The 21,424-nt window shown below is 40.8% G+C and overlaps 3 protein-coding genes across 3 annotated transcripts; 2 read left to right on the top strand and 1 right to left on the bottom strand.

Annotated features, from left to right (window-relative positions):
• Nucleotides 1–303: 303 nt before the first annotated feature.
• On the top strand, nucleotides 304–4,345 carry LOC115678899 (elongator complex protein 3). The gene is made up of 9 exons (XM_030602385.2): nucleotides 304–812; nucleotides 1,093–1,162; nucleotides 1,257–1,429; nucleotides 2,002–2,176; nucleotides 2,421–2,587; nucleotides 2,812–3,031; nucleotides 3,127–3,231; nucleotides 3,762–3,914; nucleotides 4,056–4,345. The coding sequence occupies exons 1-9, from the start codon at nucleotides 343–345 to the stop codon at nucleotides 4,212–4,214; spliced, it is 1,692 nt and encodes a 563-aa protein (XP_030458245.2). The 5' UTR covers nucleotides 304–342; the 3' UTR covers nucleotides 4,215–4,345.
• Nucleotides 4,346–6,978: 2,633 nt separating this feature from the next.
• LOC115678895 (uncharacterized) lies at nucleotides 6,979–15,938 on the bottom strand. The gene is made up of 20 exons (XM_030602380.2): nucleotides 15,720–15,938; nucleotides 15,227–15,313; nucleotides 15,043–15,111; nucleotides 14,822–14,954; nucleotides 14,686–14,732; nucleotides 14,478–14,564; nucleotides 14,313–14,374; nucleotides 13,596–13,638; nucleotides 13,417–13,497; nucleotides 11,601–11,717; nucleotides 10,656–10,761; nucleotides 10,076–10,139; nucleotides 9,874–9,916; nucleotides 9,463–9,720; nucleotides 9,227–9,388; nucleotides 8,866–9,018; nucleotides 8,259–8,411; nucleotides 8,083–8,169; nucleotides 7,556–7,624; nucleotides 6,979–7,457 (listed from the first exon to the last, which is right to left on the bottom strand). Exons 1-20 carry the CDS (start codon nucleotides 15,849–15,851, stop codon nucleotides 7,350–7,352), a joined length of 2,061 nt encoding a protein of 686 aa, XP_030458240.1. The 5' UTR covers nucleotides 15,852–15,938; the 3' UTR covers nucleotides 6,979–7,349.
• Nucleotides 15,939–16,234: 296 nt separating this feature from the next.
• LOC115678753 (protein SIEVE ELEMENT OCCLUSION B-like) lies at nucleotides 16,235–18,826 on the top strand. The gene is made up of 3 exons (XM_030602175.2): nucleotides 16,235–16,817; nucleotides 16,937–17,431; nucleotides 17,876–18,826. The coding sequence occupies exons 1-3, from the start codon at nucleotides 16,599–16,601 to the stop codon at nucleotides 18,470–18,472; spliced, it is 1,311 nt and encodes a 436-aa protein (XP_030458035.2). The 5' UTR covers nucleotides 16,235–16,598; the 3' UTR covers nucleotides 18,473–18,826.
• Nucleotides 18,827–21,424: the final 2,598 nt, after the last annotated feature.

The following is a 21,424-nucleotide window of genomic DNA, read 5'->3' as shown; positions in this document are numbered from 1 at the left end:
GAAAATAAAATTTCTTTTTCCTAATCTTTTCCCTGTAATATTCAGAAAATTATTATTAAAAAAAATCCTGTACGAGAATATGTCAACATTCGAGTATCTTAAATTTTAGTGAGGTTCAGATATTAGAAAAATTAATGTTCGTAAGCCGTAAGATTTTGATTAAATAAATAATAAAAAAATAAAATTGAAAACATACAGGTCTATAATCAGGTAAAACAAATTGTTTTAGACCCGGCCCGGATTGGTAACCCGAAAACCCGGCGATTCAAGCGAAGATCGGAGATTAAAACTTCTACCAAAACCTCGGCTAGAATCCACCTCCTCTCTTCTCCCTCCCTCTTCATGGCGGCCGCAGCGGTGGCGGAGACTCGGAAGCCGCCGCGCCCCGGCGGCGGCGGGTACCGGGCACACGGCCTCACCGAGGAGGAAGCTCGCGTGAGGGCCATCGGCGAGATCGTGAGCTCCATGGTGGACCTCTCTCGCAAGGGCCAGACCGTCGACCTCAACGCCCTCAAGTCCGCCGCGTGCCGCCGGTACGGCCTCGCCCGGGCCCCGAAGCTCGTGGAGATGATCGCGGCGCTCCCGGAGTCCGACCGCGACGCCCTCCTCCCGAAGCTCAAGGCCAAGCCCGTCCGCACCGCCTCCGGCATCGCCGTCGTGGCCGTCATGTCGAAGCCGCACCGGTGCCCCCACATCGCGACGACGGGGAACATATGCGTGTATTGTCCCGGGGGACCCGACTCGGATTTCGAGTACAGCACGCAGTCTTACACTGGTTACGAGCCAACAAGCATGCGTGCGATTAGGGCTAGGTGAGCGCGTCATGGTTTCGGCCCGTCATGTTCAAGTTGTTATTTTTATCTGAGTGCTTATGGTCCGTGATCATTTCATCATTCGTACTATCAATCAGAGCAGTGTAATTCGTTCTTATAGTTGTTGGGTGCTGTGTTCTGCATTCCAAAATTGTGAAGATTGTAGACTAGTTAAAAAGGAGGAAAAACTATGAGATTGTAGAGTGAGTGTGGGGTACTGCACTCTGCACCACCCTTTTGCGAAACTGTGGACCTTATACCTTTTGATGTGGGTTTTTAGGTATAATCCGTATGTCCAAGCCAGGGGTAGGATAGATCAGCTTAAGCGGCTGGGTCACAGCGTTGATAAGGTTCGTTTGTGGGCTCTGTTAAATTTCATTGTCCCATTTGTAGTTGTGAAAGTTCCCATTTGGTGTTCTGTTAAGGCCTTGTTTTGGGTTTCAGGTAGAGTTCATATTGATGGGCGGCACTTTCATGTCTCTACCAGCGGATTATCGTGATTACTTCATCAGGAATCTTCATGATGCTTTATCAGGACATACTTCAGCCAATGTTGAAGAGGCAGTCACCTACTCAGAGCACAGTGCGGTAAAGTGCATCGGCATGACCATTGAAACGTGAGTTACTGATTACTTTGAGAAATCAATCGTGTCACTGCTTGAGTGAGGTCAATTTGTTTCAGTAATTTGTTTAGGTCCTGAAATTTCAATGCCAAGAACATTCATTGCCTCCTACAGAAGTAGAAAGCTCCTTCTAGTTATCATTTGAGGGCATGGTGCTGTAGCCTCGAGCTCTTTTTCTGATAGCAAGTTTTTAACTAGTCAGGATCAACTACTAGGCATAAAGAGATGCTGAGGATTTGGAAAGGGGTAATTGACAATCTTTTACATCCTTATAGTATAATTTCTTTGTGCTTCTTTGCTAATGCATCTAAAAATAGAGAGGGCAGTATGGTTAGGATAATTTAAGGGTCAATGAACAGCTATTTAGTGGAGGTTTTTTTTTTCCATTTTATAGTTACTAATAATTTGTTTTACCTACTTTTCCTTCTGCAATGTGAGTTTCTCGAAGTGAACTATGCCTGTTTTTGCTCCTTTTTCTTCTGTAGAAAGAATTCTCTCTTCATGGTAGAAATGTCCATTTTAGCTGTACGAATGTAATAAATCTTCTTTCCTACCCTCTCTGTCAGGAGACCTGATTATTGCCTTGGACCCCATTTGAGGCAAATGCTTTCCTATGGCTGTACACGACTGGAAATTGGGGTCCAGAGCACTTATGAGGATGTTGCACGTGACACTAATAGAGGTCACACCGTTGCCGCTGTGGCTGATTGTTTTTGCTTGGCAAAGGATGCTGGTTTTAAGGTGCACAATCATGAATTTTATCACTTCATTATGTAATACTTGTGTTGGCTTCACTGATAAAAAGACAAGCAAGTTGATACTTAATGTTGCGAGAAGATAACGTTTGATAATCCTAGAGGACTTTGGTTTGAAGAGTTGACTTCAATGAATCAATTGTATCCATGGAACCTGTCAGCATTTCACCACACTGGGCTTGGACTACTTTAGTATTTCTTTTCACGCTGCCTTTGTGCTTCTTCTATAGGTTGTTGCTCACATGATGCCGGATCTCCCTAATGTGGGGGTTGAGAGGGACTTAGAAAGTTTCCGGGAGTTCTTCGAAAGCCCCCTATTTAGAGCAGATGGACTTAAAATATATCCTACCCTTGTGATTCGTGGAACTGGGTTGTATGAACTTTGGAAAACTGGCAGGTGTGATCTCTCTCTCTCTCTCTCTCTCTCTCTCTCTCTCTCTCTCTCTCTCTCTCTCTCTCTCTCTCTCCCCCCTGGGATTCCGGCATTGCTGAATCTGGTTTACCACTATCGAAATGGTTTACTTGTTGGCCTGTGGAATATATATTGTTAAAGAGAGTGATTCTTAGAATTTTATGTGTGTTCTATAGTCAAGTTCTAGTTATAGTCTGCATGCATTTCAGGTATAGAAATTACCCACCTGAGCAACTTGTGGATATTGTCGCAAGAATCCTGGCAATGGTGCCACCTTGGACACGTGTCTATAGAGTTCAACGTGATATTCCCATGCCTTTAGTCACTTCCGGTGTTGAGAAAGGAAACCTTCGTGAATTAGCTCTTGCCAGAATGGATGATTTAGGCTTGAAGTGCCGTGATGTACGAACTCGTGAAGCTGGAATACAGGTAACTGGAGAAGTCCATGCTTGTATGGAATGTTTTATTTATGGGCTGGAGTAACAACAATTGGAATTTATAAAGTTTGTCTGTGATTGGTAAAGGACATACACCATAACATCAAGCCAGAAGAAGTTGAGCTTGTTCGACGTGATTATTCAGCAAATGAAGGTTGGGAGACATTTTTATCGTACGAAGATACACACCAGGTCTCTCTCTCTCTCTCTCTCTCTCTCTCTCTCTCTCTCACACACACACACACACACACAGAAAATAGAAAAAACAAACAGAGACAAATGCATATACTTAATCATGTGTGTGCGTGCAAACAAATGCGTATCCATAATCATGTGTGCGCGCGTGCAAACAAGTGCATGCACATAAGCATCCGTGCCAACCAATTCATATACATAATCATGTGTGTGCATGCAAACAAATGTTGATCTCTGGCAGTAGTTGATAGCTGCTTTGCCATGAAGCAAGTCATATTCTTATACACACTTAGAAAATTGATAATGCTTAGAAAAAAGAGATATGCTTCAGTTTTTGTTGTGCACATGATACTGATTTAAAACCACAAGATTTAGGGTAATCTGCAGAGACTGATATACTTTGAATATTGAGATGGCAGAATACTCTCTTATCTGCTAGCAATGAATTCTAAATTGCATTTGTTACATTAACAATGGGGCCTATGGTATACTTAAACCATTAAATACCTTCTTTCAATACAACTCAGGATATACTCGTTGGTTTGTTGCGCTTGCGGAAGTGTGGACGGAACACTACTTGCCCTGAGCTATTAGGGAAGTGCTCTATTGTTCGTGAGCTTCATGTGTATGGAACTGCTGTTCCAGTTCACGGACGTGACACCGAGAAACTGCAACACCAGGTAACCCCATGTCTACTAAAGGATGAGAAAGAATGACAGTATTAGCATAAAAACTTGGATGCCACTTTATGTGCCTTGGGACGGATGACAATATTGCATGACAACAACATTTGACATTTATCCATGGTGCAATTATTACAGGGTTATGGTACACTTCTGATGGAGGAAGCTGAACGAATCACTCGTAGGGAGCATAGATCGACGAAAATAGCAGTCATATCCGGTGTCGGAACTCGCCATTACTACAGGAAATTGGGCTATGAGCTTGAAGGGCCTTACATGGTGAAGTACCTCGAGTGACAAATTTTGTAGAATGTGTGTTGAGTTGCATTAGATAGCATTGATTTAATCATCAATTTGTATACTGGCGTGAGGCTATGATTTATGAATATGTTAAATCGCAAAAGAAACCATCTATTTTCCTTTCTTTAGTGAGATCCATGCCCAAATTTTTTTTACAGGGCCTGCGTGACTCTGCTTCCACAATCAGACTGATGCATTCTCTTGTACAACATAGTCTAGCAAATCCTTCCCTTCTCAGTTACTCTTCTGCACTGTTCAGCTGACCTATTAACTGATGTGAAAACTATGTCGAAGGCAATGATGGCTCTGTATATTCCTGCACAAGAAAAACGCTGCAAGTAAAATAGTCTTGCCAATGCGAGAATCGGACAGAAAATCGATGCTCGAGAATATGAAGTTGCATACTCTAGATTGGAATTAATATACACTACCGAATTGTGGATCTTGGACTATTTCTAAGGAGCTGCGGTTCACGTATCCAAGACCTTTTGCAGTTGTTGGAGCGGCAACTAGAAAAGCAGTGAGGTGGATCCATACCACAAGAAACTCAGTAGACAAAGTCAATCACAACATGTTTCGTATGCGAATTCGGTCTTCTCTGTGAAATGCAGTTCAGATTCCTCTTGGTCGTATTGTAATCAGCGGAAGCTATCAGAACTAGTTTTAGAGAATGTCTTCCAGAAACCATATTACCTTGTTCAATCATATGTTCCGCATTTGATCCGATTGACACTCCATTACAGAGGAAAAATGAAGAGAAGGTCATGAACAGAACAACAACGATGAGGTTGAGATTGCCCCTAGATTTTATTTATAGCTAGGATGATGTCTTTGACGTAGAAACATATTGTCAACTTGGTCTAGGCATCTAGGCATCTCAATACTTCTTCAAACCAAACATTCCTCCCGCTTCTCAGTCCCCTGAAGAGCTCTATCATGGAATGACTAGGAAAGGGACTTTTCGATTCTGATCATATTCAAATCAAAGGTTGGGTCCCCACTCAAACAAAACAAAAGGGACGTTTCTCAAGTCAATTATTTCTTCACCTATAGTGAGGCATTTCCTTGTTCGTTTACTCAACTCCTGCCGTCGAAGTCAACGCGATCTCAAAAGGGCATAAACTTCAAGTCAGACAATTCGGATATCGCTCGTCTAACAGCAGTTTGAATCATATGTTGATCCGTAAATTTACCGTCTCTCTTCAGCTCCATATGTTCAGCCGCGTCTATGCAAAGCCTCCTTATTTCTCCGAACACGCAGCCTCAAGCCTTGATCTGTATATGGGGCATGATCTGTTGAGAGTCATTGTGATCTTGTTCTTTGTCTGTCTCTTTCCAAAATCTTTCCTCTTCGTGCTTTTTCACGCGATGCTCCTGTGTTTCCTTGCTGCCATATACGTGTCCCTCAAATAATACGTTCCGTGAAAGCTTCACCCTTGAATACATTGTCAGTGATCTGATCTCACCAGAGTTTATGGAAGAGGAAGCAGGAGATCTAAAAAACAAGAAGAAGAGACGAAGAGAAGAGAAGCGCAGTCATTTTGACTTCTTTCTACTCAGTTTTCTTCCGATTGTCGACTGTCGACATCAAGATGTTGCATCGTCTGAAAGGTTCGAACATTCTTTGGCTTGATCCTTTGGGTTCGTGCTTTATTCATTTGGATGAAACAAGAGGTCCAGCACATCTTTTTCTAACGATTCGTTTTAGTCATTTCGTCTTGAAATGCTCTAGTCCGTGACGAGATGTTCATTCCGTCGAGGACAAGTTTTGTAGATGTACATGTTGCCAACTCGGTCGGCTTCATCTTTTGGTTTGTGGTGTCAGGACTCGCAGCATTACTCATATTATTAACGTAGAGCACCAACCTTAAGACATGCCAAATGGAATTCCCACGCTACAACTTTTGAATCGACCATTACCATTATTCTTAGCATGGCACACTTAAGCAAAAGGATTTTTACCCTGTTCGCTGAAATTTTTCTAGGTGTATGAGCACGAAGGGACAGTCCATGCTTTAGCCAATCAATCCGTCTATTCGATTTAACAAGAGGGAAAGATTTGCCTTTAATACCACCGCCCGCATGCTGCGTTGGCTGCTATCTTGTCCCCACGAAGAGATCGGAGTTCGAACCCCGGCGTAGTCGTTAGGGATTCTTAAGTGTGGCGCCGTGGTGGTGGGTCTGCGCTAGCGTCACCCAGTTTCCCTCCCGTAGGCCGATGCGGGGGTTCTGGATCATAAAAAAAACAAAAAAAAAAAAAAGATTTGCCTTTAATTTTAAGATTATAATGCTCGCATTACTTCGCTCAGATTTCAGAACTCAGGTCAAGAATGTCTCCACATTTGGTTTGACAAATTACTGGGTACCCATTAATAATAATTGTTGAATGTTAAGACAAGTTTGAATCAAGAGCTTGTCTCTCCTCCTTGAGTCATATTTCCCTACGTATTAGAAAGCAGCAAGGTAACAATAGACATTCTACATCTGCAGGATCATCAAACTAACACTCAGCTTCATAAATTACACACCGTTTTCCTTGGTTGTCTTAATCGCCGATCGCGTAAAGCAGTACATGTAGTGCGTGGCCTGCTAGACTCAAGTCCCCCATGAACACTTGCAAATATATGACACCAGAAGTATATGATACTCCCCTCAAAAGAAATTAAAAGCATGAGTTGAGGACCAACGCTCTAGAAATTAGACATTTTCGACGTAAAGCAGTACATGTAGTGCGTGGCCTGCTAGACTCAAGTCCCCCATGAACACTTGCAAATATATGACACCAGAAGTATATGATACTCCCCCCAAAAGAAATTAAAAGCATGAGTTGAGGACCTACGCTCTAGAAATTAGACATTTTCGATTTAACGTACCAGAACACCAGCACTTGATATCTTCTTCGAGATCTCCAAAACTTGCCACTCTAACAAATAACTTCATCCTACAGTCCAACGTGCAGATCTGCGCCATTGATGACCGTAATTTTGCTGCCACCTTACTAGGTTCCCATTTTTCTTCAGCGAAAAACATTTGTTCCCTCAAACTCCGAATCATGGGGTTTGTGCACGCAGCAATTAACCAAGTGAATATTAGAATCCACCGTAATCTGGGCATGTCATACAAGTGGAGTTGCTATTTTATGAGTAGACTTGTACTCTTCTTCTTTGTCCCTCTCTTTCTTGAACTAGTTTCAGGGCCTTCTTCCTCTTCAGCCTTTTGCTCGGCCTCCAGTATAGCCAGCTAGAAGGCAAGAACCACCAGAAAATTGTAAGTCCTTGTGCAAGTTCAGGGAGGGAATGAACATATACCCATCTAACTAGAGAATGTAAGAGAATTACCTCATCCAGAATCGGTTTAAGCTCCCTGTAACGGATGACAGCAAGATCAAATCCATCCTTTCTGAGCTCCTGCATTTCGGATAGGACCATAGCGTATTTTGTTCTTATTTATTTGGAGAGACCAAGACGAATCAACACTCGCACCAGCAAAATAAAAATTGAACGCACTGCAAGCGCTAAGAGTTACACTTCCTATGTCTGGAGATCGACCATAATTTATCATCTTCTAAATTCACTTTCAATGCCTCAAGAGAAGCTGACACATGTTTAATTTTCTGTCCAGACTTACAGAGATTCAGCGCTTCCATTCACCTTCTGTACACTAATTTAGTGCACATTGGGTGGGGATAGAGGAGGGGGAATGGGGATGTTACCAAAAATGGTGGGTTCAGGAACTGAGTGGTCAGAATTTTTTTTTCTGCTGAACCAGTTTGCCTACAATGCTTTAAATGAGATAGACGACGATGATACCTGCTTCATCTGCCACTAATATCCCTTTGTAAACATGAAAAGACTAGGGAACAAACCTTTCCAGTATGTTGAGTATGCTCATAAGCTGCCATTTGCCAATACATATTTGTACGTTTATAGAAATCCTTTAGGGATTCTCCAGGCTTCACAATAAAACATCAATTAGTTAAAGATGACAATTTAAGATGACAATTTTACCTTCAGAGATGAACTGTTAAAGATAGGAACCTACCACAGGCGTTCTTTGAGAATCTGAAAGCCCAAGGTTGGCTCTGATCTGCTCTATCCTAATTCGCTTCTCCTTCCTACGAAGATTTTTTCCTTCACCCTTTATCATTGCAACAGCATCTCCCACATGAGATGAGGCAGAAGCATCTTTTCTAGCCTTCCCACAGGAACACAAGAAAACATTCATGAGAACAAAAGGAAATCTGCTAAAGTGCCTATAGAGAAATAATTGAGACCAAACAAAAGGCAATAGCACACTTAGAACCCACCCTTTCCCTGCATATTCTGGACATTAATTAAAGGTAGTTAGCTACCAAGATTATACCCTTTATCGTCATTAGCCAAAACTACCACTCACCACCGTGTATCTTTATCACCATTGGTTTACTGTGTTTAGACGCTCCGAACAATTTGACCAAGCAAAGATCTGATTAATAGATTGTATCAATTTGACCTTCACTCGTTACAACAAAGAATGAAGCATCCTTGAGTCTCAAAAAGTAATCGATAGTTTTTTTTTACTGAAAATTCGATAAATCTTCATTTTGACGTGAAATTGATGTAAATGGGGAATAAGCATATAAATGCCAAAAGAGGAAAAGTAAAGTCACCTCTGAAGCATCATCTTCATCACTACCGTCATCCTCATTCTCGCTACTGACATCATCGCTATTAGTTTCATCCTCACTGTCCTCTCCATCTTCATCTTCATCCTCATCCTCATTTTCATCCTCTGAGGCTTCTATCCATTCTGATTCAGATGCCTAAATTGGAAAAGTGAAAATACCATTATAGAAAACAGCATTAAAACACAACTTATTTTTCAAGGAATTTTCCGCTCCACTACTTTTCTGGAAAAGAATGTTGACATTAGCTAATAAGCGAGTTTTATGTTTGAAATACTTCCTATCCATTAGAATACTTATAAAAAGATCACATAAGCATAAAAAAAATTATGGAAATAGAACAAACCGGTATAATGCACTTCCATTCGTCGAGCTTGCTGAGATTGAGGCAGTACAAATCATCAAGAGTAACTTCTTGATCCTTGACCTCCATCATCCCTCCATAAACATATAGAGTATCTTTCCCAACCACCATGCAAGAATTTATGCGTCCACAAGGCTTGACTATCTAAACAATTGCCAGAAGTCAACAGCAATAATTACAGAAACTGTGAAAGTGGTCTGCAGTCAACAGTTCCAGACCTCTGGTAAAGGAGAATGCTGACCACCATTAGCAGGGTGTGCCTGCGGGTTTCTGGCAGAGCTTGCATTTATCCCATGATCACTGACAACCAATTCTGTATCCAAGCAACGTGACACCTCATCCATGTAGCTTTCCATATCACCAGCTTCATCTAAGTATTCCAAATTATCATCCTTTTCTTTTGCTGCAAACTCTGCAGTCTGATTTTTATCATCGACGTCCTCATTGTGGGGTTTTCTATCAGAACTAACTTTTAACTGCAACCAAAAATGTAAGTGTCAACTTTTACTGTACCAAAAGATGTGAATTAATACAGCATGTGATCAAAAAATATTTAACCAAAAGCTCTCAAACCAATAGTGAGATGATAAATTTCATAACCTGAACAAATCCTTATACAGAGGTTATACCTTTTCCTTTGTTGACTTCTCCTTCCGTAGCTCTAAGGGGTACCTGCGAGGCAAGACATATAATGCAATCATACTTTTATCACTCTCTTTCCCTAAAATAGCTGTCAAACTTTAATTGTTGACCACAAAAGAACTTCGGTGACATTTGTGCCAAAAAAGCTTATGTCATTTGAAAAAGAAAAAAAGAAAAAAGTAGTATTACCAACGATGGTTGTCTAATTGAAAACCATAGAGTTCGTTCAAGAATAAGCTCATCATAACATCACCTGCATGCGCAATAAATACAAATAACAAGCGTCAATATCAATCAGAATAGTCAATGCAATATGGTCCTCTGAAGTTTTGTCTAATGACTTCCTCGAACTAATTGCTTCGACCTTTCATGGTATCATCAGTACATATTCGTTAAAAGCTGCCACATTCTACAGACACTGTTCATGGCCCACTTTAAGTCCCAAATAGACGCTTCATTATAATGATGTTATCTCCCCTTAACAGCTAATATAACTGGGATCAATTAGGAAAAATCTGTAGGTTGAAGACCACACTGGAAAAATAGTAGGAGGACCACATTGGAAAAACATTACAGGTTGAGGGAGCAAATCCATTCCTATACCACACACGTTCAATCAAGATATTCATGTATAGTAATGAATAGTAACTGACAATACAGAAAAGGAGACATGAGAAACTTAAAGTCAAACTTCTAAATCACTTGGAAACAATAGTCTGAAAGTACAATCATGGGAAAGCACACAGAATGACATGCAAAAGTATCTGACCTTTAACCTCCATATCAACCACGCCACCAAATAGTAAAGCCCTTTTCTTATGAACACACATGGAAAATCCTGCACGTGGGCCAGGAGGCATTCCGATTTTCTTTACCTGTTAAAAAGCAAAAGGTAAGGTCATGAACTTGAGAGAGAGAGAGAGAGAGAGAGAGAGAGAGAGAGAGAGAGTTATGTTCTTTGTATGAATTAATGAACAGGCACTGCTGCCTTGCTTTCTAAAGGTAATAGAAAACCGGAGAGGCAAGGAAAAAAAGATGTCTGACTTAATGTTGGTTTATGATAATAATAGTGAGAGAGCTAGAAAACTTAAAATATATGAATCTGTCATAATTCACAATTAAAAAAGACAAATCATGCTATGCCCTCATTAAATGAAACACGGAACCAATATGAAGAAAAAGTTCATCTTAGGGAAATGTTTTGCAACCAATAATTTTTATTTGTCAGCACACTAAACGCGAAGCATACTTGATGTCCCAAAGACTGCAGCAACTATAACTAATATAAGACATAAGACAAGATATTGGAAGTATTTTCAAGTACTTAAAATGTTGGCACAAGATGACAAACAATTAGCAGGTCCAAACTCTGACAGCCATAATACATGTAAACGTTACAGTACTGCAAATTTCTAAGTTCTAAGTTCACAGCGTCCTTTGCTACCACAAAATTCTGCGAGCAGTCTGTGAAGTTATTAAAGTAAAAAGAAACACCCTTCTGCAAGTAACTTAGATCTACGGTACTGCAGATGATTCTAACTTTGTAAGTTCACAGCGTCCTTTGCTACCACAAAACTCTGCAAGTCATCTCTAAAGTTTTAATAAAAAAAGAAACAGCCTTCTTTTTCAATTGACGCATCAGTAACATTACAGAGCACAAAATTTTCCTTGTGTATTTCAGGTAATTCGACAGCACAAGTTAGAGGATAGGAACCTTATTCCATTCCCAAGTCCTTGGATCAAGGGACCACATGTCTGCATGAACAATTCCTTTTTCAGAGCTGTTCTTGTCAGTTGAAACTTCCTTTGAGTAGCCACCATACATAAAGATCTGCAATGTGAGCATTTCATTGAATAAGACATGACATTGGTAAACACTCAAGAGCAGTCAATTGTGAACTACTAATGAAGTAACTCAAAACACTGAATCACAGACAACTCAGCAAAACTTTGCAAACCCTGTAATATTATAAGCAGGAGATATGACTTACAGGTCATGCAAAATAGAACATTTGCGAGCAGTATCAGTCAAGCTCTGACTAACATGGTTTGGCCGCGCATGGTAGCATAAAAGAACCCAGAAAGACAACTCGACTTTGTGGAAAAAGTGCTAAGAGTTATTGTTCATTGGAAGAGGAAGTGCTCAAAGTCAACAGATAAGATTTGCTTATTAATCATTGTAATTGGCATCACTAGTCATTTGGTTCTTGGCCTATTTAATCAAGATTTAGTCAGAATCCTTAATCCCACATAAGAAAACTTAACAAAAGCTGATGCAATTGGTGTCTTTTATCCCTCACAGCAAGTCTTTAGGAATCATTTCTTGTCAAATGTCCATATCAAACGCCACGTGGACCATTTATGTTCCTGATTTAGCTTCAGAAAAGGAACACTTGAGAATTGGAGCAAAGATTACACGCTCAGTATCAGCAAAGAGAGGAAGATGTCCCAGATGCAATCTTGGAATTATGGGAGATCACTACTACAATTCCATAAACTCCAATCGACAATGTAAAAGCGTGAGTCCATAAGTTATCCTCCAAGCCGTACCAAGTTTCTTGGCATGTAGCCATACCTAACACTTTTCCTGTAATGTGGATTTATATCAAAAGGGAAAAAGACCATGTACTTATAAGAAAAACTACATCAATCAGTATTTTACTGTCCGTTCTGCCATTTAATATTATCCGCCATAAGATACAAAAGAAGACGCATGGTACTTACTCGTCCATTTCTTTGTCTTCAGCATTTTAACTCGTTCATTACTTACTACTGCAGAGGCTTAGTTTACTTCTATTATAATAGTGAAACCTACTTTTAAGAGGCTCGTTCCAAACCGGAAAAGTCTTTGTCATCTTCAGGCGCTTTGACTAGTTCCATTCTTATGATTTCTGCTTGTTAAATCATTCCTATTAATTGCTTCACAAACAACAGTGACTCCAAACATTTTTATTTTTAAAAAGGTGAATATTTATTTCTAGAGAAAACTGTTCAAGTACATCGGTAATATACAAAAACCAAGTAAAAGAGACTAGCAAGACAAAACTAACTCAACAAAAAACAAAATAAAACATGAAGTCCGCAAAGGCTCAGAGTTAATCAGTTGACTCCAAATGTTCGGGAAGACCAACTTAGACCGACTAATCTTCTACTTGGAAGTTGTAGCAAAGACTTCATCCTTTTGGGAAATTCAAAAAACGAGAAAAGCTAGTATATATAATTCAACAAAAAATACATCAGCTAGAAACTGAGTTTTGAATCCTTGTATCCTTGAAATTGACTATCACGCCCTTCTGTTGTCAACAACAAATGAAAAGCACCTTTATCAAAAGAACACGGCAATTAATTAATGGAAATTGTTAAATGAACTTCCCCAAACTAGCATGCAACTGGTAGAGTTTGAAAGTAACATTTGCCCCTCAAGTGGCCGTAACCTAAAAACACCTATGAAATACAACTATTCTCTCATGCAGTGACCATAACTTAATAATAGCTGTCTATTACCTCTTCGAAGCATTGAAAATACTTACCTCATCCTGGTGAACAAAAAATTGAAATCCGCTCCGTGCACTTGGCCACATTGATCCAGGCCTGGGCTTTATTTCTTGCCACTGCAACAAAGCAGCCAATTAGCTTTGGATAGAAAGTAAATCGAATTGAAAAGGGACTGCACTGATTAGCCCAACCAATAAAAGCCCAAGCTGTTCACCTTGTACTGATCCAGATCAAAAACAAATAGATCATTATAATACCTGCACAAATAGGGGAGAAATGGAAGTAAGAAGCTTTGCAAACCTTCACATTGTAGAAGCAAGTCTGAAAGGCTGATTAGAAGTCCATAGGATATGGAAAAGGGTAATAATGCTTGGATTCTCCCTGATTTAATCAACTTTCCAGGCCATGAAGAAAAAGATGAAAGACTCAATTTTTTTATATTAATGTAAAGTATGAGGCCAAATGGAAAGTGTACGCCATTCCATCTGCTTTATTAAACTGCAACTTTAGCTGCAGTTATATGTAGCTTTTGCTCAGGAGCCACTACATGTTCAGTTCATACCTAGTTGCCAGAAAAATTAATCCTCATATTTTAAGATCTTCTAATGTTTTTTATAATAAAGAACCACTTCTTCATTCAAAGGCAATATCGTTTCATACAGCTAATTCTCTTAAAAAAAAACCTACAGTTTAGAAGGAGAATCAGTTCATAAACATCAAGACAACAAACTTCCTTTATGGAGAAGGCAAAGAGCTCTTATTATGTGAAAGGACAAGTAGTGTGACATCTCCTCACTGAGGAAACAGTACAACTGATGAACAAGAAGACACAATGTCAAACCAAGCATACAGAAAATAATTTCTCACATCTTTATGAAATCATAAGAGTATAGGACCTCTAATGGTATTGACTAAGAAACCGTCAACAAACCTCACTTCTCTGAGAGTGTCATAGAAGCCACCAAAAACAATGATTTTGTGTTTGTACAAAACCTGAAACAAAGCAAGATGGATAGAAAAGCAGACATGCATGAGGTAACAGGATATAAATATATGTGAAGGATAAAGACAACTATGAGGCCAGTGATGAGATTACCATTCTATGACCTGAACGCGGGCCAGGACAGCCTTTCAGATTAAGTTGTTCCCACTGATTTGTTTTAAGGTCCAACATCCAAAAGTCCTAAAAAGAAAGTTCGATTGTAGATCGACATTATTCACAAAACTCCCACATAATATCTCGGTTGCAATATGCAGAAGAATCTGTGATGGTTTTGGCATAAACAAAGCCGCATGTGTGTTACCTTATAGTGGTGGAAGCGTTCTTGATTTGGGGAGGTAAATTCACCACCTAACAACAAGTAGCCTAATTTATTTGTGGGATACAACGGATATTGCACTGGCAAGTAAACACCGGTGGAGGAAGACTGACAAGCTCACCAAATATATACAGATAATTTTTCCAAGCAACAGACTGATGAGCACTGCGAGGAGGCGGACTATTGGGACTGGAGATCAACTTCCATGCCTGCTTCTCCACGTCATACCGGTAAAGATCACCGTAGACAAAAGTCTGTGCCATTTGAAACCAGGGTGACAAAAAATGAGCCGAGTTCGCAGTCTAAACATAAGTACTCCATCTACCATTTTCAACGCCTCACCTTGGTGCCATTGTAAAATTCACCACCATAAAGAATTAGTTCTGTGTCTTTCAAAGGATTCAGAGCCATCTACAGGAGTTAACAGGACCATTAGAAAAACTAATCAATCACATAATTCAGGCAAGCCCCCATAAAGGGCAGTAACAAAATGGTGTGCAGTGAGAGCTGATGAAGAGGGTATTACCGTGCAATTAGAACGCGGAGAAGGCGCAGGTACATTCTCCTCAACGTGGACCTCCTTCTTCTTCGCTTCCTCTTTTTGTATACTTAGCTGGTCAGTGGGGGTGCATACAAGTCAATTCGAGCTCAAGGAAGGAGAAAGCAGCCATGTCTAATTCTAAATCAAGAACAGATTGGCCCCACGACAGACGGTAAGAAATTCTATTGCAGCTTCTAGCTTAAATCAATAGATGTTTCGATCAAGTCTGTGCTAACCGCAGAAAGGTTGATCCCATCAATTATCATCGTTATCTAATGGAAACAATTGAATTCTCAGACCACTCTTGATGCACAACAAGACTCAGTTTTGTCACTTTTTCTGTGAAACAGGGGATAGACAGTGACATGGGTATTGCTCAATTCTAAGTATCAAACAACAAAAAAAAGGTTTTACAATGAACTGTATCGTCCCAACAGATAACCATCCAGCGAGAACAGTTAAAGCAGAAGCATCGTACGAGGATGGCATCGATGTCGTCTTCAGGGGAGATCTTCTTGTTCTCCCTGCGAGCTCTCTTCTCCTCCGCTTTCGCGGTTTTCCTCTCCGTCTTCTCCTTGCCTTTTCCTGGCTTCTTCGCCTTCTTCCCCATTCTTCTCTCTCTCTCTCTCTCCCTCCTTCAGTTCACCGTTTCATCGGTCAGACTGGCGGCAACGCACTCGAATGTTGTCGACGACAGGACCAGAGGAGGGAGACGAGGTTTTGCTGCCGCGGAACGACGTCGTCTCCGTTCTCCTCAAGTGTCGTCCTTCTTTTCAAGGGAAATTTCACTTTAGTCCCTGTAGTTTTGGGATCGTTCACTTTTCGGTCCCTGTATTCTATTTTTGTCGCGATTATAACCCTCACGCTATTCTCCGGCGATAATCTACACTTCTCCAATCAAATTTCCGGCGAGTCAACCAGGGGTGAGCTCTCCTACTCTTCGTGAGTCCGTCACCTTCGTGATTCTTTCTCGCTTCCTTCCTTTCTTCCCATGTCTTCCTTTCCCCATCTCTACGGGGCACTCGTCGAGCACCCGACATCTTCTCATTCCGACATTCTCTTCTGCTGCATCCCTTCTTCCTGTGTATACGTACATATTCAGGTGGCCACCTTCAGTACTACACTACATCCTTATCCTGACGTGCACGGCTTTCCCCTTTGTCATTCAACCCGCCCCGCAAGCAAGGTACTTGTTCTCTGTGGCTCTGTTCTGCTCAACCTCTACGTAAACCATGGCTTGCCTAACGGTGAATGCACTCGAATCGCTTCCCATATCACTTACTAATCCGAACTCGATAAGCCAAGTCGTGTATTTAATGTATTCTGGTGGTTGAACTCATGACTCCAGCTTTGGAGGATGCGGGCGAGAAAATGCGTTTCGAAGCTCACCAGATGGTGGCGCGCCTGTTCGACAAAATTCATTCGGACGACAGATGAGAAAAGGCATCTCAAGGCTTATCGGACGCTGGTACGCCTGTTCGACGAGATTCATTCAGACAACATGACCATTCTCAAGCATTTAATCTATGCCAAGGACGACATACAGCCGCTGGTGGACGGTACCACAAAATCAAGGGTGTGGTCCTACTTCCTATTACTTCTTCCTTCCCATTATTTGACTCGATTGGCCTCGATCTAGTCAATATCTATCAACAGAAAGATAACAGCAATTCTCTCTCATTTCGCACCAAACAGGTCAGCCTTGAAGTGCTGAGAAAGAAGACAGTGTTGCTACTAATATCGGATCTTGACATTGCCATTGAAGACATTGAACTTCTCAATCACTTGTACCGGGAGTCTCGTGCAGGGCCGGAGAACCAGTTCGAAATAGTATGGCTTCCAATTGTGGATATCGATCCAAAGTCAGCTGCTTGGGATATGATCCATCAGCAGAAATTCGAGGAGCTGCAGAGTAGCATGAGCTGGTACACTGTCCACCACCCTTCGATCCTTGAACCGGCAGTGATCAAGTACATTAGAGAGGTGTGGCATTTCTCGAAGAGGATCATCATAGTAGCTCTGGATCCACAGGGGAAGTTGGCGAGCCCCAATGCCCTCCACATGATCTGGATATGGGGAAGTTTCGCCTTCCCTTTCACTAAGGAGCGAGAGGAAGCGCTATGGAAGGAGGAGAGTTGGAGACTCGAGTTGATCATCAATGGCTTAGACGACGGGACTATAACAGAATGGGTACAAACTTCATCCCTAACTATCCTTTTTTCCCCCAGAGTTATTCTTAGATATGCATCTACGAAAAAAACACTCTTAAAAGAGGCTCTGGCAAACAAACTTTGATGAAGAAAAAATATTCCAAGATAAAGCATGGACCAGGCTTTATTTTCCTTCGCAAAAAGTAAAGCAGAAGAGGAAGTAAAAGAGGAGTGAGACATTTGATTCTGTAATATATAGCAACGAAGATCTGATTTCATCGCCTAATACTACTGCCTGTGAGACTTAGCACTGCCAGGGACCACTTTTTTCCGTTGAGAAAAATGAATTTCCCAGTATAAAGTAGCCCCAAATTATTTCTGGTGAATATAAGCTGTACCATGTCCTCATGCACTCATATTGCGTGTTAGCTCATTGTGAACAGAGTATTCGTGTTGGTAATTAATATTACCTACTTCTGATCAGATGGAACAAGGATCATATATTTGCCTATTTGGAGGTGAGGACCTTGATTGGATCAGGAACTTCACAAACGTAGCCAAAGGTGTCGCTAAGATTGCAAATATCCCGTTGAGAATGGTTTACGTGGGAAAGAGCAATTCCAAGGAGCAAATGCAGAGAATAGCGACGGTGATCATCTCAGAGAAACTGAGTTACTGCTGGAACGACCCCCTATTCTTCTGGTTCTTTTGGACTAGACTTGAGAGCATGCTCCACTCGAAGTTGCACCACGGGAAGTCCACTGAAAACGACCCGGTAATGCACGAGATCATGACGATACTCAGCTACGACAGGAGCGACCAAGGATGGGCTATTTTCTGCAACGGTGCGGGGCTGGCAATGGCGAGAGCCAAGGGCAACAATGTCTTGGAGAGCATGGAGCAGTTCGACAAGTGGAAGGATGATGCAAATCAGAAGGGTTTTGTTAATGCGCTGCACGACCATCTAAAACAGAAGGAGCTCGAGACTCCGCACCACTGCAGCGGCCTGATCCTGCCCGCGATCGATGGGGGACTCCCAAAGAGGGTCGTGTGCGGGGAGTGCGGCCGTGTGATGGAGTAGTTCAGAATGTACCGCTGCTGCACCGAATAAGCAGAATCTCAACTATGGTTACTTGGATGCGAAGGTATCTTGTGATGTACCATCTTGAGGTTATGCAAGATTTAAATTGTGGAAGATAGCGATGCAGGTTGCGGAGTCCAGTCTGGTGTGGTGTTCATTCAGAGCCTGGCTCTGGCTTTCATGCAATCTATTCGGTTTGTCGCTTTTCTTTTCTTTTCGGTTTCCTTTTTGCTGGCTTCAATGGCGTTCCGTTTCGAAGTGTTCAGTTGACATGTTGATGTATGGCTTGGCTGCAACTTTACTTGTAATCTATGAAGATATGCATCTGTGATGTTCAATCTAGCTGTTTAACTTCTGTTAGTCTTCTATACCTCTGCGTTGGCTTCATTTCAGGACAGGCTACGCCTTGGTTCATGGGATTCGTCACCTCATGTGCTGACCAAAAGACTTTCTATTGCTTCCAGTTTGAGCAGCTGGTGATTGTTAAACAGGCAACTGTTGTAACATTTATACACTTTGAACAAAACCCGTGCCATGCATGGGAAATACGTTATTACACCAAAAGTCAAATTATATTTTTCTTCCAATGTATTATAACATCCTCATTGATGTCTTCTAAACTCATTAATAATATTCTCTTTGGACTATCTTCACCTAAAGAAGGTCTTTTCTGGAAATAAAAAATGGCATGAGTACAATGTTTTGCAATAACATGCTTTAGGTTTCAAATTTGAATAAAAAAAAGGGAAACAGAGAATAGGTGAATAATAAAAGAAAAAGGAAGAACGCAACTTTGTCCGTTTGATCATTCCATTCACCATACACAAGATTAAACAATGCAAGTATTATAACTTTCATACGACATTTACTCGAGTGCTATAACTTTTCAAAAGTGCAATGAGACCATTTGTCTTGATATATAGAGAGATTTCGAAGCATGAAAAATGGATAAAATCAAGCTTCTTGTCTCTTTCCAACTACTCAACGAAGGAGAAGAGATGAGAGATCCGTCGTTTTGACATCAAAGTACAAATGGGCATGTGACTAGCTTCATACAATTTAAAATTAACTGACAGAAAATGTTACAATAAAAATCAAAGTTGGCGAAAAAATTATCAAATAAATATGCAAAGAATGTGGAATCTAAAGTGAAAGACAAGTTAGTCATTTAAATTTTTAGAATTGTTGACAAAGATTCCACAAATTTTTATATTATATCAAAGCCCCTTATTTAGGTGATTTAGGATCCATTTGTTTCACGGAAAACAGTTTCATTATTTTCCAGCATTTGGTTGGCTTAGGAAAAGGAGTCAACGGAAAATATTTTCTTAGTTAATGGAAAACCTATGCTTAAATTTAGGAAAATGATTTCCTCTTTAAAAAACCGGAAAACATTTTCCAAAATACGACTAGATATCAGCACTTGAACCCGAAATTTTACACTTGGGCATGGAAACCCTAATATTAGTTCCTGGTTCTTGGTGTTCAAGACCAGGTCTCCCACGGTCAGGCCTGGGACCCCGACGTCCAGGCCTAGGCCCATCAAGGCTGGGCCCAAAGCCATATACCTGTGTCCAATGCTCCAGCACTCGAGCCCAGATCCATAAAAGCAAAGCTTGGGTCTCCGACACTCGAGCTCTAGTTCTCGGCACTTAGACCCCGGCCCACAAAGGCCTTGCGTGGATCCTCAGCGCTTGGGCTCGGGTTCTTAGTTAATGAAACGTTTGTTTTTATAACAATATTTTTACAAGGAAAATCAAAATTCTAATTCTTTTCTTTCTTTTTCTTTTTCCTTCTTCTTAGGCCAGTCGAGGGGCGAGCCTCACCACAGGCTGGTGAAGCTCGAACATCGCCGGATCTGATGAGGCTCGGCCCTCGCCTATGACCAGTCACAGCCATGGTGACGGCCTAAGAAGAAGGAAAGAGAAACCATGCTTTTAAGCGTTTAGAACGGAAGAGTTGATAGTGCTCCACAAAATTTTACAAACACTTCCTCCAACGCCACTTCGATGCCAACAAATCCCACCTCGCTATCCTCCACCTCCTCCTTCGCTCCACCATTGCCTGATTGAATCTCGACCGTCCAGATTTCCAAGCCCTCATGGACGTCCAAGCTGCCTTGGAAGTCTAATATTTTGGAAATCTAAGTGATTAAGATTTCTACAAAATAGGAAGTCCTTTTCTCACTAGATCGATAATATTTTGGAAATTAATGTGCGGAGTCTCAACACTGATGCGGTGCATATGCAATCACAAGAGATAACTTACTCGTTCATAAACAAGTTGGATGTCATTGGAAAAGATATCTCTCATCTTTTCTTTTTACAACAATTGAAATTGTACTAACAAAATGAATCAAAATCATCTTTACATAGTAAGTAAAGAAATCGTTCCTTATCAAATCAATTTTCTTCACTCTTTCTCTTCACGCGCAAGGCACGTGCTCTTTTTCTATTAAGTTTTTTTAGTAGTTATTCATAGCTTCATTACAAAGTACTAAAGAAGTTTTTGTATCACGCCACTAAACAAAATCCTATAAGGGGCGTGCTTCGAATTTATTGTGGCTATTAGAATCAAAATAATTGGTGTGAACGGTCTGAAATTTTATTGGAGAAATTTTGTCAATGTTGTGGTTAGAATATGTAGAAGTTCTCTACACTTTTTGTAAAAATAATCTCAGCCTAGATATGAGGATTTGAATTGGGAATAAGGATGTCATTGTTGCATACAGTAGCCTTAAATGGACCGTCAATCTAATTGGGCACATTTTTACACGTAACAATCACTGATTTGACATTTCCAAAAGAGTTTAGATTGAAACATAATGAAAGTAACTAAATTTTTCTTGGAAAATGATAGAGGAACTAGTTTTGTTGCTCAAACGAAGTACATGGACCAAAATTCACGGGAAAAATATATAAAAAGTTCTGAACATATTTCCGCTTTTACCAA

This window comes from Syzygium oleosum, unplaced genomic scaffold, assembly GCF_021117445.2.
Source record: "Syzygium oleosum isolate NSW1041296 unplaced genomic scaffold, Sole_v2.1 Sole_v2.17, whole genome shotgun sequence".
Taxonomy (NCBI): Eukaryota; Viridiplantae; Streptophyta; class Magnoliopsida; order Myrtales; family Myrtaceae; genus Syzygium; species Syzygium oleosum.
Note: the sequence above shows the minus strand (reverse complement) of the source record. Positions and strands in the feature narration are given on the sequence as shown.

What these genes read in the sequence shown, in the direction of transcription:
- LOC115678899 (XM_030602385.2), top strand. Translation starts at nt 343, where the DNA reads ATGGCGGCCGCAGCGGTGGCGGAGACTCGGAAGCCGCCGCGCCCCGGC. An exon ending in TGGGTCACAGCGTTGATAAG is followed by an intron (nt 1,163 to 1,256) that starts GTTCGTTTGTGG and finishes TTTGGGTTTCAG; the next exon opens with GTAGAGTTCATATTGATGGG. An exon ending in CGTACGAAGATACACACCAG is followed by an intron (nt 3,232 to 3,761) that starts GTCTCTCTCTCT and finishes AATACAACTCAG; the next exon opens with GATATACTCGTTGGTTTGTT.
- LOC115678895 (XM_030602380.2), bottom strand. Translation starts at nt 15,851, where the DNA reads ATGGGGAAGAAGGCGAAGAAGCCAGGAAAAGGCAAGGAGAAGACGGAG. An exon ending in AAATTATCTGTATATATTTG is followed by an intron (nt 14,733 to 14,821) that starts GTGAGCTTGTCA and finishes ACTTGTTGTTAG; the next exon opens with GTGGTGAATTTACCTCCCCA. An exon ending in AGCATTCTCCTTTACCAGAG is followed by an intron (nt 9,389 to 9,462) that starts GTCTGGAACTGT and finishes GCAATTGTTTAG; the next exon opens with ATAGTCAAGCCTTGTGGACG.
- LOC115678753 (XM_030602175.2), top strand. Translation starts at nt 16,599, where the DNA reads ATGCGGGCGAGAAAATGCGTTTCGAAGCTCACCAGATGGTGGCGCGCC. An exon ending in ACGGTACCACAAAATCAAGG is followed by an intron (nt 16,818 to 16,936) that starts GTGTGGTCCTAC and finishes CGCACCAAACAG; the next exon opens with GTCAGCCTTGAAGTGCTGAG. An exon ending in ACGGGACTATAACAGAATGG is followed by an intron (nt 17,432 to 17,875) that starts GTACAAACTTCA and finishes ACTTCTGATCAG; the next exon opens with ATGGAACAAGGATCATATAT.